Raw genomic sequence first — 19,630 nt, 5'->3', positions numbered from 1 at the left:
TTCAACACTTAAGTTAAAATGAGAGTTAATTCCAGACTGATAAATATATCCATATTATATTTCTTGTGTTTCCTAAGCTCCAGATTCTCATTCTCACTTAGATTCAATCCAGGAGTTTCAAATAATAGTTTGTACAAATAACAATAACAGTGTTTTTAGAACTTGAAAATGACATCGGGGTAGTATCAGCGGTGGAAATGTTCAATCCGGAATTAATAGGAGCACCAACATTTGCTGAAATAGGTGGATTTTTCGTTCCCAGGCCAATTATTGATGAGTCTGGGAACAATTCATACTCGTACTTACAGCACTCAACTGCATCCGTAGGTGTTGACCACGACGCAGTGAAGCTTTCCGAGAAGGCACTAAAATTCAGTAAGTATTGTAATTGTTATATTTTCTTCAGAAATAACTGGAACTGTTGAAGGGTTGATAAAAGAGAAACCTTTAACAATAATAGTAGGAACTACTTACGGAAGCAGGTTTGACATGTTATTTGAAAAGATTGTCTCCAAAGATGATAATAAATTTACCTTTTCTCTTCCAAAGGGGACTTTTTACATAAAAACAGAAGGCAGTGGTTATTTTCTACCCGGGGTCAAGAAAGTTGGCCTACCGTGTAAACTTAAATCTTGTCCCTTTGTCAACGACACTTTTAAGGATCCCATAGTTGTTGAAGTGGCTAAGGACGATGGTTCGATCTACACTTACAAGTGGAAATTACAGAACGATTCTCAATTTGGCGTGGAATCTATTAACAAAATACCACAGGACGAAGCTTCCCTTTTATCTCCATCTTCAACAGTTGTATCACATGTTGATGCTTCTGATGCTTCAGCAAAATTGAAACTTATGTTTGGAATTGAGCTACATGGAGTTTGGGGATCTGAGTATGCCAACAGGCTCTTGAGTATTTTTCTTAAATTTGATTTTCTCAACAGAGAAAGCACACCTATTCTCAAGAGGCAAAAGTGGCTTTTGACTGATGAAAGTTTATACCCTCAAGACGTTGAGATTATTAAGAATGTAGTTGACAATAATGAGAATCCAAACAAGAATCACAATGTGGTAGAAGACGAAGAATATGAACAAATTGTAAAAATTTCTAGGGAGGCTTTCAAGTACTCTACGAAGCAGGCGATTGATAAGAAAAGGAACGGGTTTTACTTTTCCAGGAGGCTGTATAAGTCAGTAATTAGAGCCATTTGCCTACACAACCCTAAAAATATGAAAAAGCTATTCAAGGAAGTTCACAATGTAGACATATTGGAGCCATTTGAGCTTGAGCATATGATTAGGGCGAAAAACGCCTTCACTCACTATCCAAGTTCTCACTATCAAAGCTGGTTTAAACATCCTGAAGAGCTTATTGAGATTTTAACTAGCTGGAGGGAATATCCCTCCGGTCTTCATAAGGTCAATGGTCTAAGATACTTCTTAAGGAGGCAGGATGGAATGGTTAATCCTGAGCAACCAACTGCTCCTGCCATAGCCTATCCTTCTGGTCCAAATTCTGCCTCATACATTGAATTTATGGAGTCTGGATTCCATAATTATCCGGATGTATCACAACTAATTTTACATGAGATTGCTCATTTTATTCACTTTAACACAGTTCCAGAAGATTTGAAAAAGAAATGGATAGAAATTGGGGGTTGGTTTGAGGATCCTAAAGATCCTGATGGTTGGAGTACTAGGAAACAAACTGAATTTGTTTCTGCATATTCCCACCAAAAGAACCCCGGAGAGGATTTTGCTTCCAGTTTGGCAGATTATGTTCTCAATCCCAGATTAGTTAGATCTAGAGCCCCTCAAAAGTTTAAGTTTATAAAGGAAAATATAATGGGAGGTGTGTATTACTTGGTCAAGGCATCTCACGAATTTAGGGTTTTGAATTTGGGAAATGCAGACTATTATTACCCAGGAAGGTTATCTGAAATTAACGTAGTAGTAACCGGTAAGGTGAATGAACCGAAGAAGGTCAAGTTAACCTTTAAGTTGTTGAATAAAAGAAACCACAGAGGAACGGAATCTGACACTTGTGCTAAAAAAATCACGTTCAGACTATTTTCTGAAATCGGAACATTTGAAGATATAGTTTTAAAGTCTAACAATGGTTGTTCTCATGTTTTAGAGACAGAAATAACAATGAATCAAATGAAAAAGAGGGGTGTGTGGACAACGGATCAGATTGTGATTACTGATGATAAAGGTCTACAAAGATTTGTAGGTAGTGCAGATTTTGGTCTCAGAGTGTGGATAAACAATGGTTCAGAAGATTTTCAAGATCCCAGAGCTTTAACTAATTCAGTATCACTTTCTCTGGTGAGAAGGGGAGGTGTGTTTCAGAATTTATTTATATAGTATAATTTTTAAATAATTAAAATTGAAAAATATTTTTAGATCGAAAGGCTATTAGAGTTGGTTGGTTAGTTGTAGATGACTATGAACTGAGGAAGAAGAATACTGGTTACGCTGCTATTAACGGAAGTTCAAATAACCAACACTCACTTGGAGCGTATTCGATGTATGAAAATTAAAAATATACAGGCAATTAATTATGTTTTAGATTTGATAATTCGGAATCTACTCCCAATAATTTATGGAGGAAGGATGTGTGGAGTGGATCAAGGAAGGTCCCTCTTGAATATTGTTCATTAAATTCTCCCGATATTAGAAATTCTCTTGGTGATCCCAATATTAAATTTAACACACATAAATTGGGAGGTTTGGACGATTTTGAGGGACTTACACCTGATCAAGTTTCCTCTGGCTCATTTAACTGCTTCATTGTTGCAGTAAACATCCCAATTAGCAAGTCTTCCAGAACCGGAGATTATTTTTTGACCCAGATTATTACTTACGATTCAGCTGGCAATTCTCAGCTTCTCCAGTGGCCTCAAAAGTCTGGTCCATTTATCTCTTATAAATCTTCTAACCCGAATCCAGACAATTCTCCACCCAGAGTTAAGGATATTAAAGTTATAAGCAAACCTACTAATCCTAGCTCACCGAACGGGGAAACATTGGTATTATGGACTATCTAATACTATCTACATAGTTATGTATACCATTAATATTCAATGTGTAAATTGGTGTGTAGGTTGAAATATCATTTGATTTGTGTGATTCTGGTAGCGGAATATCATCACTGTCAGCATCTTTGAGAGATCCCTTTGGAGCAACATTTATTTTATATCCCAGTTGGTCTAAGACCGAAGGTTGTCAGAAGATTGTTCACACCCATGTCCTTCCTAAGGGTTCAATACCAGGAATTTGGCATTTGAATAAGATTTATGCCCAGGACTTTGCGGGGAATGAGCTTTCTGCCGATTTGACTGAGCGTATTTTGGTGGACTCGAAATGATTGTTAAGATGCTGTTTGTTGTACTTTTAGCATTGACATTATCATCCTGTTCAGTGTTAGATAGTTGTAAAACGACCACTTGTTACCTTGTTAAACCCACTATTAAGACTAGACCAAGTGTTGGAGAGAGTAAAAGCGTTCGGAATTCAAGTGGGAGAGGTGTAATTCAGGGACTAGTTCGCGCCAAGTCTTACGCTACAATACCTTCCTGCTTGGAGGTTGGGGATTTTTTAGATTCTGCAGTTAAGCGTTTAAACAGTTTTAACTTAAAGTCCTTTTTACAGAAGTACGACCACCTTATTTATAACCATGTGTTACGTTCAATGACAAGGGTACCTCCACTAACTGCCGTTTACGTAGTTTTATCAACAGTCTCAGCCTTCGTTTCTTATTTTTTTAATGATAACCTACCCTTATCATGGATGAAATTTGATTTGGACCGAGTTTTGAAGGGTGAAGTTTGGAGGCTGTTCACTCCTTACTTTATCTACGGTCAGCTTTGGCTAAGTCACTATATGCTTTCCAATTCCAACTTGAACTACATGGCCAATGTTGAGCTCGCGCACGTCAATAAGCCTGAGAAGTTTATTGAATTTTTGGCTTTTGGCGTGCTTACACTTTCTGCTTACTCTTTTTTGGAGGCGTATTTTTCTAAAAAGTACCTTTTCCAAAGTGTTGTAACATATGATAACATGGCTTTTCACTTCCACGTCTTTGTACTCTACTTCTGGTCTAGGATAAATGAAGGTCAACGCGTTGAGTGCATGGATTTCTTTTCTATCCCCGCAGAGTATATTCCATACTTGTTTATTGTTCAAAATTTGTTGTTTTATAATAGTGGAATATCTTCCGACTTGGTTGCTCTGCTCTTCTCCTACACTTACTTTACTCTCTTTAGCAATAAGAAAACTTGTCCTCTTTTCAGTGGGTTTAAGAACAGTTGTCTTCGTAAACTTTATCTAAAATTCAGGGATGAAATGCAATACTAATATTTTATATACATTTTATGTGTATTAGATTAGGTGCTTTCTATAATTGATTCTAGTTGTGTCCAGTTTGTATTTGATCTCTGAATTGATTCTTTTATTTTTGAAATTGTATCTTGGTCAAATCTCGGTATCTTCTTTTCTAAAAATGTCTCCAGATTCTTTAGAAATGGGTCTGGGTTTACATTGATCGAGTTGATTAAACTAAATGTTTGGTTGGTGAGCCTAGGGTGTATTTTAGTAATCTTTGACAAATTATCCAAAATTTGTTTCATTAAAAATTCATGAGTCTTAGTTGATAATGTAATTGACTTTAGGTAACTGAGTATTCTCAAATCGAGCTAAATATGAATATACATTAAGTTACATACCTCAGGTGTCGAATTTGCTTCAGTTCTTTTATTTAGTAGATTTGAAAGTATGTTTTCAATTAGGTGTAAATTAGTATAATTAACTCTAGAAAAACACTCGAGAAGTATTACCAAGTGTTCATAAAATAAAACTGATGGATTAATGAATTTAATTAGTTGACTGATACACTCATTCAATTCCTCCCTAAAACAGATTTTAACTAAATTAAAATCTACTGATTATTTAGAAGGTGTTTCATATTTGACAGAGCGAGTATATGTCTCAAATTATCTAGGGAAGAGCTAATTGACGCTCTAGACTTAATCTCAGGCAACAAATGTGAAAGTATCTTTTCGCCCTCATTCAATAATTCGTATTTTTCTGTGTTTTCAACAGTATAAATTTTACTAGTTGAGATGCTAAAGTTTGCTAAAGAACCCTCGCTTATTTGAGTCAGATCATTGAGGGGAACCAGGGATAACTCAGACAATAGTTCATGGTCATTGTACCTGAGTTTTGTAAGAGAGTGTAAAATGGAAACCACATCCTTTGCTTTAATATTATCCAAGTTTGTTTTAACAAAATTTAAAAGCGTTTTGAACAGTTCAGAATCAGAATAATGCAATCTTCCGCAAGAGTTAATGATTTTGATCGTATCATAGATTGAGGGAGGCTCAGAATCCAATAGGGACCGAATTCTGCCAGTTAAACATGTGAATACTTGAAAATTCCGATAGATTACAATTGAAAAAGAGTGCAAAAGTGAAGTAGTTTGGGATAGGTTCAATTTATTAACACACTGTAAGGTACGATCAGCTATGAAACGTAAATCTGAGGGTGTTGCGATACCTAAAATAAATTATACACATATAATATACCATGACCAATAATTTTCTTGACGGAAATAATAAAATCACCAATGGAAGATGTGTTGATAGAATTTAGGAATGAATTCCTTAAAGAAGGCATTTAAAAATACATTAAACACATTAATAAAATTATTATAATATTTAGATTTATTTAATAAAATTATTATTGCATTGTAACATCTTTTACATCATTATCATTTACACCATCTTCTTGTTTAATCTACAGCCAGTGAGTGAGTCAGGTAATACCTTATCAACAAATGTTTGAACAAAGTCAGAATCTAAGACCTTCCATGGAGTTCCCTTACCAACTACACCTACTGAGATGACATCGACATCAAATCTGTAACAAAATTAATAGAAACATAGGATAATTGTAGAGGCAGTATTGTTGATGATAAATAGCAGATGATCAATAGTGGAGGTTTAGTATGTGTAGTTATTGAGATACTCTCCATCATTAGGTATAGTAGTCTTCAAAGCCTTAATAGCATGATAAATAAGTCCATTCAAGTCAGATTCTGAGAAGTTAACGATCTTCCTCTCCAGATATGTTTTGGCAGATTGACATCTAGCACCAAAAGCAGTAGCCTAATGAATTAAGTAATATAGGTACATTTGTGTCAGTATTATACAATGGGAATATAACTATTGATACATTGAACTCGACCACATTTCCAGAAGGACATGTTTCAAACAAGTGTAAACCAGTAGTCTCATCATAGCCAGCAACCAAAAGACCAACTCCAAAAGGTCTTTTAGAAGATACCTGAGTATTGGCCTGCGATTCTAAAGTTAAATAATCAGACAAATTATCAGAAAAATAATCAGATGAATCAATTGTAAAATATGTAATATATGACTATATACAACTTAAGTAGTATGAGCTGTATGAAAGATACTTTCGGAAACTAGCGATACGAGTTGAGAAGCAGTGATGTCACATCCGTACAAAAATCTGTTACTCAAACACTCGTTTCTCATGTAGGAAATAATCATCTTAGCATCAGAAGTTATACCAGACATAGCAACACCAATGTATTCACCAACCTTATAAAGCTTATCCTGAACCTGAGCCAGTTTAGATATCTTACGTTTTAGAGCACACAAAACCTAATCATCAGTTAGTTATCATTAGCTAGTTATCGTTAGTGAAATTGGATAAATAGGGAATTGTAAAATTATAACCATATGGATTATTAGATGACACAAATAATATATTCAATAACCCACCAAATGTGTATTAGATTTTATGCCTACACAGCAAGTACCCTGTTTAACAGATTCCATAGCATATTCCACCTGGAATAAACGACCTTGTGGAGACCAAGTAATACAATCAGTGTCATATTGGTTTCTGTACATTTTGACAAAATTCACAAATACAAATGGATGATTTTTAGCACATTATACAAATGATAAACTAATTAATAATGGTGATTTTACTGGTACAGAGGATTCTTTGGGAAATGTTAAAATAACGATGAATCTAATGGTTTCTGGGGAATCCTAGATATTGAATTCAAAATATATCAACTTATTAATATTGTAAGACACAATCTAGATAACAAATGTGAAAAATTAATAATATTAAAGGATTAATATTGTTTGGAAACTCTGTGTTAAATTTTGTTCAAGGCGTGATTCTTGGAAAATCATGTTTTATAATTAAATTTAAATTAGTTAGGTAACAGGGGACGAATTTAAAACCTTTTAAGTTCATAATCCATATAAATATCGGATCGAAATTTAGTTGGCGGCAGCCTTCGGAACCCCTGTAGCATCGTAAACTGCATAAACCCTCTCAAAGAGCGATGGAGCACCCCCATGTTTTGCTCCAAAGAATGGATTAAAGTTAAATAATTTGCCATAAAGGGGATCTACATTGAAAAACCACTTCTTTTCCCTATAGACGGTAGTCCAAAAATTAACCAGCTCATCACTGTGACCCAATCTAACAGCATATCGATCAGCCTCAAATTCAAGGAAATGATAGTAAACCGATCTAACTGCATCCAAAAAAACGTATAACGAGCCAAATAAATTAAAGAAGGTATCGAGCTTCAGGGTGAGTGCTGAAACAGAATGAGTATTAAAGCTCTTGAATAATGCTGCATCTCCTTTGAAATGATCAAACAAAAATAGGAAAAATGTATCCTTTGCCAAATCGAGGAGGAATGTTTTCAAAAAGTGGTGATGTTTGAAGTGGCCAAAGTTTACAGCAACCAATGCCAATGCTGATGGTTTTCCAAGGGTGACGTAGGATTCATTGAGATATGCGTGCTTAAACATACAAAATCCCCATGATAGAGTAAGGCCATGAGCAGGAGCTGTACTCGATGATACAACATGAACATTCTTTGATGACAATCCCAGTTTTTTACCCTAAAAATCAATATAAACTGAATTAGTTAAATAACAATAGGTATAGTAATAATATAGCATTACCATTGTATCGACTTCTTTCCTAAGCTCAGGATCGGGTAGCGGACTCAATTTGTGTTCTAAGGACAGGAATAATGGAACTACTAGTGCCATGGCAGTTTTGAAAACAACCAAGAATGCGAAACCCTGAAAATACTTATGATTGTTATTACTTACATTCACTCTGAAGTTTGACTTGGAAAACTTCTGGACCCAGGTTAGTCCAGAAGCCAATCCAGTAAAAACTAGAAGGTAAAAGACGTAAGTCAGGAAATATTGTCTGAAGAAAACACACCGGCTCCTAGTCTTGAATCCATGCCTCTTTTCTACTAAAAACGTAGAATAGTAACGGAATGGAAACCGTAACAGGAATGACAAGGCCATTCTGAGAGCAAAGTAGACAAGAACCTAAAACATAATTAAAATGAGAATAATATAAGTGCACTAGTGTGAAATGTTAATTAAGAAGATTTATAAACTAACATGTGAATAGTGGCATTTGTGTTTAACCAATTTCCCTGATAAGTGCCAAAATTTCAAAACAGTGTTGTTAAATAGGAAGGGCACTCCAACAACCATATGAAATAATTCAAACACCATGGTATGTTTCAATTTATCCCTGGAGTATTCCAACGTTTTGTGGTAAGCGGCTGATGTTAGGTAAGGTTTGAGGAGAGCAAGAGTTCTTTTATAATTTTCATCATCCTTTTTAGCCAAAGTAGTGACAACTTTCTTCTCTCCGGCCAGTTCCTTTTTAACCAAACGTAACTGTCTACATAGTGCATAGAGCCTCAACAGTTTTAAAAGTAGAAAACCCCCCAGAGCATATTCAAAATGCAAAGGCTTAGTGAATAAGTTGCGTAAACCCATCTTGACCTATTTCAGTAATCAATGAACTATGTGGGTAGTGGTTTTGAGAAACAACATTAAATTGGTATTATATCTGGGGTTAATAATTTGTGTAGTTGAGAGTTTAATTATTTAAGTATTTGTTCAGACAAATTTTATTGATATTCTTTTGCACTTCAAATTATTATTTATTGTTGATTGTGGGATGTGCTTACTTATTATGTGGTTTTGGTCTATTAACATTTTCCTGTCACTTTTATATATCCATATTACAAACTATTATAACATTTAAATATAAATTTAAATTATTAACTTCTATTTGATACTAATTATTATTTTTTATATTTTTTTCCTTTTTATATTTATACTACTATTTTACAACTAATCATTTTTTTTTATGAAAATTACTCAAATTTCTGAAATGTGTTGTTACCTTCTATATGTAAGATATTTTATAAAATTATGTATTAAAGCTTTCTTTCAGCCATAGTCTGATAGAGTGAGTACAACCGTTCAAAGAGTACTGGATGGTCGAAGTGGTACCATGAGTATAAAGGATCGTAATAAATCATGGCTTTGTTATCTTTATGCAAAGATAACAGTGATTTGGTTAGATCCTCACCATATCCCAGTTTGACTGCATACTTATCGGCTTGAAATTCGTGGAATCTTGTCAGTGTAACATTAACCAGATTCGTCAATATTCCCAAAACGGTGAAGATATTTGAAAATAGTGATATTCCTGAGTTAATATTAATTTTTGTATATGAGAAAATTAAGTAGTTATGTATAAAATACCTATTACAAAAGACTTGACTCCGTGGAATCCGAAGCTATTGTACATGTTTTTGTTATCCTTGAACTTTTTGAAAAGGAAGAACATTGCGAACAAATTCGCGAATGAAAATGTTAGCATCTTGGGAACATGTTTGTGCTTCCAGTGTCCTAATTCGTGGGAAACCACGCTGACTATTTCTTTTCTATCTTGCTTGAGGAGAGTATCGTAGATTACCACCTTTTTAAACTTCCACAACCCATATAAATATGCGTTTGAATGGGATGATCTCTTAGAACCATCCATCTGTTTTATTTCCTTAAGTGGGAAATCAACTTTACGTGCCTAAAAATGGTTAAAAGTATAGTAAAATACAAGATTTTCAATATCATTTCTCAATTCTTCGTCGTGGAGCGGTTCGAACTTATTGAAAAGAGGCGCAATTAATTCTGGGTATACAATCAACATGATAAAGTTGAAAACAACGATAAATCCGAATACCTAAAGTCCACAGATTAGTTTTCAAAAATAATATATATATATAACGTACGTAGAAGTAGAAAAGCTCTCCTCCCCAATTAACCAGGAATATTAGTGCACAAAGAACTGGGCCTCCTATTACACATTGGAGCAAAAGTGTTAATAGCAAATCCTTCACAAACAGTTTATATGTTTTTTTGTTGAATCCATGCTTTTCTTCCAGGACAAAATCAGAGTATAATCCAAATGGGAGTTCAACCATAGTATCGAATAGCATTTTAATTCCACAAAATACCAGTGACTAAACATTTTTACAGTTAAAATATACTGAGTAACTGGTAAAATCAAAATGTTTGAATAAAAATTACTTGGGTATATTCATTGTTTTTTTTAAGTACTTTTCCTGAAAATTTCCATAATTTTGGCGAAAACAGAACAAATAAAAGGAACAGATCGAATAAGAAATGGAACAATGAGTTGAAAACGTTGAATTTCAATTTATCATATGAGTATTCGACAGTTTTCTTATAATCATCTGAATTTAAATATTCACTAACTGATTCCAATGTTTTTTTATATATTCTATCATTTTTATTTTCTTGCAAGAATGTTTTATCTCCCGTTAACTTCTTTTTTACAAAGCGATATTGTCGAAAATTTAAGTATTGCTCGAACAACTCGTGTAATAAAACAACAGATACAAAAAACTCAAAATGTAAAGGACGATGAAATAAGTTAGTAACACCCATTATGTAAAAAAATAATAAATAAAAAAATATACCCAATAATAAAAGATCTGTGATAAACACATTAATAAGATTATTATAATATTTAGATTTATTTAATAAAATTATTATTGCATTGTAACATCTTTTACATCATTATCATTTACACCATCTTCTTGTTTAATCTACAGCCAGTGAGTGAGTCAGGTAATACCTTATCAACAAATGTTTGAACAAAGTCAGAATCTAAGACCTTCCATGGAGTTCCCTTACCAACTACACCTACTGAGATGACATCGACATCAAATCTGTAACAAAATTAATAGAAACATAGGATAATTGTAGAGGCAGTATTGTTGATGATAAATAGCAGATGATCAATAGTGGAGGTTTAGTATGTGTAGTTATTGAGATACTCTCCATCATTAGGTATAGTAGTCTTCAAAGCCTTAATAGCATGATAAATAAGTCCATTCAAGTCAGATTCTGAGAAGTTAACGATCTTCCTCTCCAGATATGTTTTGGCAGATTGACATCTAGCACCAAAAGCAGTAGCCTAATGAATTAAGTAATATAGGTACATTTGTGTCAGTATTATACAATGGGAATATAACTATTGATACATTGAACTCGACCACATTTCCAGAAGGACATGTTTCAAACAAGTGTAAACCAGTAGTCTCATCATAGCCAGCAACCAAAAGACCAACTCCAAAAGGTCTTTTAGAAGATACCTGAGTATTGGCCTGCGATTCTAAAGTTAAATAATCAGAAAAATAATCAGATGAATCAATTGTAAAATATGTAATATATGACTACATACAACTTAAGTAGTATGAGCTGTATGAAAGATACTTTCGGAAACTAGCGATACGAGTTGAGAAGCAGTGATGTCACATCCGTACAAAAATCTGTTACTCAAACACTCGTTTCTCATGTAGGAAATAATCATCTTAGCATCAGAAGTTATACCAGACATAGCAACACCAATGTATTCACCAACCTTATAAAGCTTATCCTGAACCTGAGCCAGTTTAGATATCTTACGTTTTAGAGCACACAAAACCTAATCATCAGTTAGTTATCATTAGCTAGTTATCGTTAGTGAAATTGGATAAATAGGGAATTGTAAAATTATAACCATATGGATTATTAGATGACACAAATAATATATTCAATAACCCACCAAATGTGTATTAGATTTTATGCCTACACAGCAAGTACCCTGTTTAACAGATTCCATAGCATATTCCACCTGGAATAAACGACCTTGTGGAGACCAAGTAATACAATCAGTGTCATATTGGTTTCTGTACATTTTGACAAAATTCACAAATACAAATGGATGATTTTTAGCACATTATACAAATGATAAACTAATTAATAATGGTGATTTTACTGGTACAGAGGATTCTTTGGGAAATGTTAAAATAACGATGAATCTAATGGTTTCTGGGGAATCCTAGATATTGAATTCAAAATATATCAACTTATTAATATTGTAAGACACAATCTAGATAACAAATGTGAAAAATTAATAATATTAAAGGATTAATATTGTTTGGAAACTCTGTGTTAAATTTTGTTCAAGGCGTGATTCTTGGAAAATCATGTTTTATAATTAAATTTAAATTAGTTAGGTAACAGGGGACGAATTTAAAACCTTTTAAGTTCATAATCCAAATATCCTTTTAATCAAATATCCCCTCAATCCAAATATATATAGGAACAAAATTTAATTACCAACAGGCTTTGGAGCTACAGTAGAATCGTAAACAGCATAAACCCTCTCAAAAAGTGATGGCCTTTCACTAAATAAGGGACCATAAAGTGGATCTACATTGAAAAACCACTTCTTTTCCCTATAAACGGTAGTCCAAAAATTAACCAGCTCATCACTATGTCCCAATCTAACAGCATATCGATCAGCCTCAAATTCAAGGAAATGTGAATAAACTGATCTCAGTACAAGAAATAGATAATTCAATGGAGCTAAGACTGCCATGTAGAAGGTATCGAGCCTGAGTGTCAGAGCTGATACAGAATAAGTACTAAAGCTCTTGAATAATGCTGAATCACCTTTGAAGTGATCATACAAAAATAGGAAGAATGTAACCTTTGTTAGATCAAAAAGAAATGATTTAAGGAAATGGTGATGTTTGAAGTGGCCAAAGGTGTGGGCAACCAATGCCATAACAGATGGTTTTCCGAGGGTAACATAAGATTCATTGAGATAAGCATGCTTAAACTTGCAAAATCCCCATGATAAACTGACACCATCGGTATGTGCCGTATTATGTGATACAACATGAACATTCTTTGATGACAATCCCAGTTTTTTACCCTAAAAATTTATAAGAGTTAAATAAAGATATAATATAAAGTATTGAGAATAGTATTACCATTGTATCGACTTCCCTCCTTAGCTCAGGATCAGCTAATGGACTCAATTTGTGTTTCAGCCTTAGTAACAATGGAACTGCAAACACTAAGACAGTTTTGAAAACAACCAAGAATGCGAAACCCTGAAAGACCATTAATTAAACTATAACTTACATTTACTCTGAAGTTTGATTTGGAAAGCTTCTGGAGCCAGGTTAGTCCAGAAGCCAATCCAGTTAGAGCTAGAACATAAAAGGCATAACATAGGAAATATTGTTTAAAGAAAACAAATCGGGTTTTAGTTTTAAACCCATGCCTTTTTTCCAACCTGTACGCAGAATAGTAACGGAACGGGAGACGAAAAACGAATGTAAATCCTAGTCTAAAAGCAAAGTAGACAAGAACCTAAAAACATAATTAATATAAGAAAAATATAAGTACACTAGTGAAAAATGGAATAAGTAATAAATGTGTTAGGTATAAAAACGAACTTGTGAATATTGACATTTATGATCTAATAGTTTTCCTGCTAAATGCCAATATTTCAAGACATTGTTGTTAAACAAAAATGCGAACATTACAGGCCAATGCAATAACTCGAAGAGCATAGCATGTTTTAATTTGTCCTTCGAGTATTCCAACGTTTTGTGGTAAGCGGCTGATGTTAGGTAAGGTTTGAGGAGAGCAAGTGTTCTTTTATAATTTTCATCATCCTTTTTAGCCAAAGTAGTGACAACTTTCTTCTCTCCAGCCAGTTCCTTTTTAACCAAACATAACTGTCTACATAGTGCATAGAGCCTCAAAACTTTCAACAACGAATAAACTAGAAGAGCATATTCAAAATGCAAAGGCTTAGTGAATAAGTTGCGTAAACCCATCTTGACCTATTTCAGTAATCAATGAACTATGTGGGTAGTGGTTTTGAGAAACAACATTAAATTGGTATTATATCTGGGGTTAATAATTTGTGTAGTTGAGAGTTTAATTATTTAAGTATTTGTTCAGACAAATTTTATTGATATTCTTTTGCACTTCAAATTATTATTTATTGTTGATTGTGGGATGTGCTTACTTATTATGTGGTTTTGGTCTATTAACATTTTCCTGTCACTTTTATATATCCATATTACAAACTATTATAACATTTAAATATAAATTTAAATTATTAACTTCTATTTGATACTAATTATTATTTTTTATTCGAATATGTATATATACATATATCATTTTTAATCTTTACGGTTAGATTTTTTACTTTTATATTTATTAGTTTTACCAAATGATTGATTCTATTTATGTATTAAAAACACAGAATATTCTTTATGAATTTTATGTCATTACAATTATACTCCTAATGGGTTTGGTTCTAACTTTAGAAATATAACATCTATTAATTTAATGATAAAAAATAAGTCTTATTAATAATGAGTTTGGTGTTTAATTTATAATCGCTGAATTAATAGACTTGAATATCCTTTACAGAATCACTTGTTTAATATACATTAATGATATATTTATAATAGTAGTGACAAATTAGGTCAATACAGCCAATTTCGTTTTTTAACAATGATATTTTAATACAAAAAATGTTTTTAAATATAAATCCATTTAATATCACACTTTTCATGATACCCCAATATCTAAATTTTCTCACCATTGTTTAGAATATATTCTCACATTTGAGAGTCCTCATGCTCTCAAATGGTTTCATTAAACTTTATCCTTCGATTTTATAACTCCACATGATTTACATTTATAAAAATGATCAAATGATATACCGTTATCATTAAACATGTTATATCATCAACTTTAACTCTGCGAATATCCTGGCTATAGATGGAATCTACTTTTATAATTAATTTTTTAATATATTAAGAATTTTGGGATATGTTGGACTTCTCCAAGATTCCAAATGGCCCAGATATTCCAGAAGGGTATGTAGATGTAATTTACGGAACAGCCGGCTTCAGAGGAAGCACAGAAAATCCACCAGGAAATTTGGAACATGTAGCCTACAGATGTGGACTCCTATTTGCCTCACTTCCCTTCATCTCTGAAGCATATTTTGAAAAGTACTCCAGATCACTGAGTTTCAATGGGTCATTGGGACTTGGAATTGTCGTGACAGCAAGCCATAATCCATGTTCTGACAATGGAATTAAACTTTTTTCACCATCAGGACGGACTTTGGAATGCGTCTGGGAACCAATATTTACATCATTTGTAAATACAAGGAATTCCATCCAATCCGCTTTATATGAGGTGTTTACCAGTTTTGGATATAAACCAAAAAATTTAAATCTCAACATATTGATTGGATGTGACACAAGGCCATCGTGTTCTTCACTAGTATCAAATTTAACGCTGGGGATTAAGGCGATCTACAATCTTCTTAATCTTACCAATTCAAACGTTAATTTTATTGGTAAAATAACATCGCCTACGATTTCCTACCTCCTGTCTTCTGGTACAACATGCGTCCAAGATGATGAAATGTACATATCCTTTTTGTCGAATTCATTTAACAAGATTTTTGATACGTTACAGGATTTAGGCTTGGTAGACCTTTCCCACAACCTCGACAAACCAGAAGAACTGTATTTTGATTGTTCATACGGAGTTGGTGGGTATAAGATAGTAAGGTTTTTCGAGATATTCAGAAAACTTGGAATCATCCCTGCCGTATGCAACTTTCACAAGTTTGGAAAAGACCGTGATTTAAACTATAAGTGCGGAGCCTCATACGTGTACTCAACTTCATGTTTCCCAGAAGCACTAAAGAAAAGCATTAATGTTTACCTGAACAAACGCTTCTGTTGCTTCGATGGTGATGCAGATAGAGTTCTTTACTACATGCCATGTGACCCCCTAATGAATTCAAGCGGTGAATACACTGTGCAGCAACTCGACGGAGACCGGCTCCTGATCGTGACTTTGATGCTTTTATGGACTTTTCTAGTCAACTACAAGAAGAAACTCACCATTGGAATATTCCAAACAAGATATTCCAATGGCGCCTCCGTTAATTACATCGATGCCCTGATTGATCGATATACCTCCGAAAACAAGAACATCTCATGGCAACATGAGTATTTCAACAGTGGTTTAAAAAACGCTGAGAAACTTGCCGAAAAATACGATATTTCACTTTATTATGAGACCAACGGTCATGGAAACATTGTATATAACAGGAATTTTTATTCCAAAGACTGTTTTCAAAGTCTAGCTGGCCAGAGCACCAATTCTCATTCCCCCTCATCACTTCATGATCTGGAAATATCATCCCTGGATACATCCATGACAAACTCTACCATTTCATCTCTGAGTGATTTTAAGGATGAGTTGTCCGACACGCTCCTGTTTGACTTTCTCGAGATTTTTTTCCCAAGTGGTGACGCTATTTTGAATTCTATGTTCCTGGAGCTTGCTTTCAGAGTTCTCAAACTCAGTTTTCATGACTGTCTGAACTTTTACACAGATTTCCCGTCCTCACACTTCCAGTATAATCTTAAACCCGAACTCAAGACTTTGTTCAGCTCCTCAGCCAACGAGACAGTGTTAAACGAGCCAAAAATTCTCCAGGACAAGATTGATGCAAAGACTAGACAGTTCAGGTTTTGTCGTGCCTTTCTTCGTCCTTCCGGGACTGAACCTCTTCTTAGGATTTATGTGGAAGGCGAGACTCATACAATCGTTGAGAACGTCCAGAATTACATAGTAAATGAAATTGACGTGTTTTTGGCTAATCAACGTCTTTCAAACCACATTCATTTCAAATAACTTGATTTAATTTTAATTTCAAATTATTTCAAACATTTTAATTTTAAAATTTTAATTTCAGTTTGATTTTAAAGTTTTATTTACACATTAATTAAAAATAAAATTGAATAACCTAGTTCTATAATTAATCCCTAGTTCTAAACATTAGTTTAGGGTGCTTATGCCCGGTATTATCCAGGTTTAAGAGTAATTCGAATATCTCGGTGGGTACATGAAATATTTAAATACATTATTACAATAGGCAATAATTTTAAGAAAATTCAAACTTCGACGGAGAGAGGTACTCAGTAATGTATTTTTGTCCCCTAGAAAGCTTTAAAGACCTGCGTGATCTGGTGGGCGTCCTAGTCTTGGAGTCAACACTGGAATCAGGGTTAGATTTTTGAGAAATCTGTCCCTTGAAGTCCACATATCTTAGAATGTTTGGAGTGATAAGAGTTCTAGAAGCAACGCTGGAGCTTGCTGATTTAGCTGGACTTTGAGGTGTCCCAGAATCTATAGAAATGGAGTCCAGTTTCCAGCCGTTTAGTCTACGTGTTGGGGTGCACATTTCACTTGGTGAGTATACAGAGTCGTTAGAAGTAGCTGTAGCACTGGATGGTGAGAGAAATGACATTCTGAATGGGCTTTGAGATTCCTGACCTGTTGACGGTCTTTCTTTCAAAAACTTATCAATGAAGGTGATATCCTCGTCAACTCTAACAACATCCAGTACCTCCAGCTGTATCTTTTTTATCTTGGGAAACTCAATCCCAAACTCACTAAATAAATATTAAAAATATTAACTTACCTCTTAATTTTGTTATATAGGCTGTTGATTGTGTGCCTCAGTGATTGTTTGTCAAGGATTGAAGTGATAGACTTGGTATATTGGGAGTCAGAATGTACATGCAGTGTAATATTGCATTTGTACTTGATGGAATAATTAATAATACACTTGTCGAAGAGTGAGTATACAGAGCAAAGGTCTTTTAACACTTCGCTGAGTAACCTTCTGAGAACTCTTTCTTCAGATTCTCTATTAAGATTATTTCCTTCATTATTACATCCTGATTCTTGACTTGTCTCTATAGAACTTACTTTTGATTCGTCGTGTTCCTTTTCAGACTCCTTACCAAGATCACCTTGTTTTGATGAATTTTGGGTACAGTTATCGGAAGTAGAACTGTTGGATTCATGCGAACCAATAGTTACTTCACTCGTGAATGATTTGTTCAAAAAGAAGTCCTGTTGTTTCTTGGGCAAATTCGCACATCTGTAATCGTATCCGAAACAAAAATTGTATACCAACTTACCAATCCTACCTCCTAATACTGATTGCAAGCACAGGGGCGTGCCTATCTTACGAACATCGTTACAAGTCACCAAACCTTTACTCTTCAAAACGGGCCCGAGATAACCCACGCCTGGAATCTCACTCAGGTAAACATTGTTTAGGAACTTGAACCCATCGGTGACTATACAAATTTTATCTGAAACCATGTAACAGCCACCATAAATTGACGTTATACAGACGATTGGCGAGAGTTCGTAATCATAATCAGATTCCTGGGAATTGATTTTCAAGTTTCTGCATTTTTTTGAGGCCAGTTTTGAGACAAGCATGTTCTTTCCAATCCCTATTACTGGTTCACCTGGTACTTCTTTTGATATCTGGATTGCGAGGTTACAAATGTTCTCGTCTGTGTTTGTGGAAGGATTTTCCAGTAAATTTCTGCATTCTGGATATGAAATCTGTAGGTAAAACTCATTGTATTGAGGGGATAGAATGCGGTCTGTATATTTTTTCAGGATTCTAATGATTCTCAATCCTCTCTCATTGACCTTATCCCAGTCATACTTGACTGGTTTCATATCTTTACATATATCAAGTGCGTTTTCCACATACATTCCCCTCTTTACCCCCTGGTTAAAACATTCGTTATTAACAGATAAGATTCTCCCGTGGTTGTAGATTGCTGCTGGGCCTTCAAAGTTTTCTCCCAAGATGGCATCCAGCAAGAAGTTCTCAAAGAATAAATACATTATATTCCCATTCATGTATATTCCGACATCCATGTTAGTGAACTCTTGGAGGTTTTCAGCTTCTAGGAGTTGGGACCAGGTCTCTGTGAATCTGAAGGACTCGACTTTTGAGCTTTGTGGCGAGTTTGGCTTTTTATCCTCAACTCGTTTCGGTGTGGTCTCATTTGACCTGATTCTTGTCAACGGTAACGGCAACTTGAGAAATTTTGGGAAGTAATTTTTCTCCAGTAACCTCTTATTCTTCAAATGACACTCTATAACATACTTGGCTGTGATAAATTTATATTGCTTTGGCAACCCTTTGATTCTTCTGAATACCCACCATGAATCACTGTTTCTCGGCCTCTCTACTATAAAATGTGTGACATAGGGGGACAGGCCAGCTTCTATTGCTCCTCCTCTCTTCAGTATGATATCGATCAACCTATTTCTGAATAAAACCACTGAGACGTGGCACCTGCCTTTGCATGTTTCAAAATATTCTCTATAGCTGTGGCTCAGGTCATTGATGTAAAAATAACAGTTTTTGAATAATTTTTTGTATCTGGCTGCGTTGAATTGTTTTTTGGCAAAGTAAGAAATGCTGGAATTAGGTAAGTTTTGCTCTGTGCTTGCAT

General features: G+C 34.3%; 9 protein-coding genes across 9 annotated transcripts; 2 read left to right on the top strand and 7 right to left on the bottom strand.

Annotated features, from left to right (window-relative positions):
• Positions 1 to 18: 18 nt before the first annotated feature.
• Positions 19 to 4,372, top strand: TpMuguga_02g00931 (von Willebrand factor type D domain protein; the record flags this gene model as incomplete). Its single annotated transcript, XM_760406.2, has 6 exons — positions 19 to 127; positions 160 to 375; positions 407 to 2,338; positions 2,404 to 2,527; positions 2,570 to 3,029; positions 3,104 to 4,372. 6 exons carry the CDS (start codon positions 19 to 21, stop codon positions 3,365 to 3,367), a joined length of 3,105 nt encoding a protein of 1,034 aa, XP_765499.1. The 3' UTR covers positions 3,368 to 4,372.
• A 13-nt stretch (positions 4,373 to 4,385) lies between these two features.
• Positions 4,386 to 5,673, bottom strand: TpMuguga_02g02015 (uncharacterized protein; the record flags this gene model as incomplete). Its single annotated transcript, XM_061305509.1, has 4 exons — positions 4,386 to 4,694; positions 4,725 to 4,908; positions 4,941 to 5,553; positions 5,583 to 5,673. The coding sequence occupies 4 exons, from the start codon at positions 5,671 to 5,673 to the stop codon at positions 4,386 to 4,388; spliced, it is 1,197 nt and encodes a 398-aa protein (XP_061162195.1).
• A 28-nt stretch (positions 5,674 to 5,701) lies between these two features.
• Positions 5,702 to 6,938, bottom strand: PSMA1 (Proteasome subunit alpha type-1; the record flags this gene model as incomplete). The annotated part of the gene is made up of 6 exons (XM_061305499.1): positions 5,702 to 5,793; positions 5,823 to 5,916; positions 6,025 to 6,164; positions 6,232 to 6,362; positions 6,476 to 6,686; positions 6,807 to 6,938. The coding sequence occupies 6 exons, from the start codon at positions 6,936 to 6,938 to the stop codon at positions 5,737 to 5,739; spliced, it is 765 nt and encodes a 254-aa protein (XP_061161461.1). The 3' UTR covers positions 5,702 to 5,736.
• Positions 6,939 to 7,147: 209 nt separating this feature from the next.
• FACE1 (Peptidase family M48 family protein) lies at positions 7,148 to 9,050 on the bottom strand. The gene is made up of 4 exons (XM_760404.2): positions 8,481 to 9,050; positions 8,175 to 8,405; positions 8,022 to 8,144; positions 7,148 to 7,958 (listed from the first exon to the last, which is right to left on the bottom strand). The coding sequence occupies exons 1-4, from the start codon at positions 8,865 to 8,867 to the stop codon at positions 7,323 to 7,325; spliced, it is 1,377 nt and encodes a 458-aa protein (XP_765497.1). The 5' UTR covers positions 8,868 to 9,050; the 3' UTR covers positions 7,148 to 7,322.
• A 239-nt stretch (positions 9,051 to 9,289) lies between these two features.
• FACE1 (Peptidase family M48 family protein) lies at positions 9,290 to 10,878 on the bottom strand. The gene is made up of 5 exons (XM_760403.2): positions 10,470 to 10,878; positions 10,172 to 10,402; positions 9,997 to 10,122; positions 9,645 to 9,966; positions 9,290 to 9,588 (listed from the first exon to the last, which is right to left on the bottom strand). Exons 1-5 carry the CDS (start codon positions 10,848 to 10,850, stop codon positions 9,314 to 9,316), a joined length of 1,335 nt encoding a protein of 444 aa, XP_765496.1. The 5' UTR covers positions 10,851 to 10,878; the 3' UTR covers positions 9,290 to 9,313.
• A 41-nt stretch (positions 10,879 to 10,919) lies between these two features.
• On the bottom strand, positions 10,920 to 12,144 carry PSMA1 (Proteasome subunit alpha type-1; the record flags this gene model as incomplete). Its single annotated transcript, XM_061305498.1, has 6 exons — positions 10,920 to 11,011; positions 11,041 to 11,134; positions 11,243 to 11,382; positions 11,450 to 11,580; positions 11,682 to 11,892; positions 12,013 to 12,144. The coding sequence occupies 6 exons, from the start codon at positions 12,142 to 12,144 to the stop codon at positions 10,955 to 10,957; spliced, it is 765 nt and encodes a 254-aa protein (XP_061161460.1). The 3' UTR covers positions 10,920 to 10,954.
• Positions 12,145 to 12,353: 209 nt separating this feature from the next.
• FACE1 (Peptidase family M48 family protein) lies at positions 12,354 to 14,269 on the bottom strand. Its single transcript, XM_760401.2, has 4 exons — positions 13,700 to 14,269; positions 13,383 to 13,613; positions 13,229 to 13,351; positions 12,354 to 13,170 (listed from the first exon to the last, which is right to left on the bottom strand). The coding sequence occupies exons 1-4, from the start codon at positions 14,084 to 14,086 to the stop codon at positions 12,562 to 12,564; spliced, it is 1,350 nt and encodes a 449-aa protein (XP_765494.1). The 5' UTR covers positions 14,087 to 14,269; the 3' UTR covers positions 12,354 to 12,561.
• Positions 14,270 to 14,895: 626 nt separating this feature from the next.
• Positions 14,896 to 17,067, top strand: DRT101 (Phosphoacetylglucosamine mutase). The gene has a single exon (XM_760400.2). The coding sequence runs from the start codon at positions 15,096 to 15,098 to the stop codon at positions 16,986 to 16,988; it is 1,893 nt and encodes a 630-aa protein (XP_765493.1). The 5' UTR covers positions 14,896 to 15,095; the 3' UTR covers positions 16,989 to 17,067.
• Positions 17,068 to 17,202: 135 nt separating this feature from the next.
• On the bottom strand, positions 17,203 to 19,046 carry REV1 (impB/mucB/samB family protein; the record flags this gene model as incomplete). The annotated part of the gene is made up of 2 exons (XM_760399.2): positions 17,203 to 17,749; positions 17,779 to 19,046. 2 exons carry the CDS (start codon positions 19,044 to 19,046, stop codon positions 17,239 to 17,241), a joined length of 1,779 nt encoding a protein of 592 aa, XP_765492.1. The 3' UTR covers positions 17,203 to 17,238.
• Between the last annotated feature and the right edge of the window lie 584 nt (positions 19,047 to 19,630).

Source organism: Theileria parva, chromosome 2, assembly GCF_000165365.1.
Source record: "Theileria parva strain Muguga chromosome 2, complete sequence, whole genome shotgun sequence".
Taxonomy (NCBI): Eukaryota; Apicomplexa; class Aconoidasida; order Piroplasmida; family Theileriidae; genus Theileria; species Theileria parva.
This window is presented reverse-complemented; position numbering and strand designations above follow the sequence as displayed.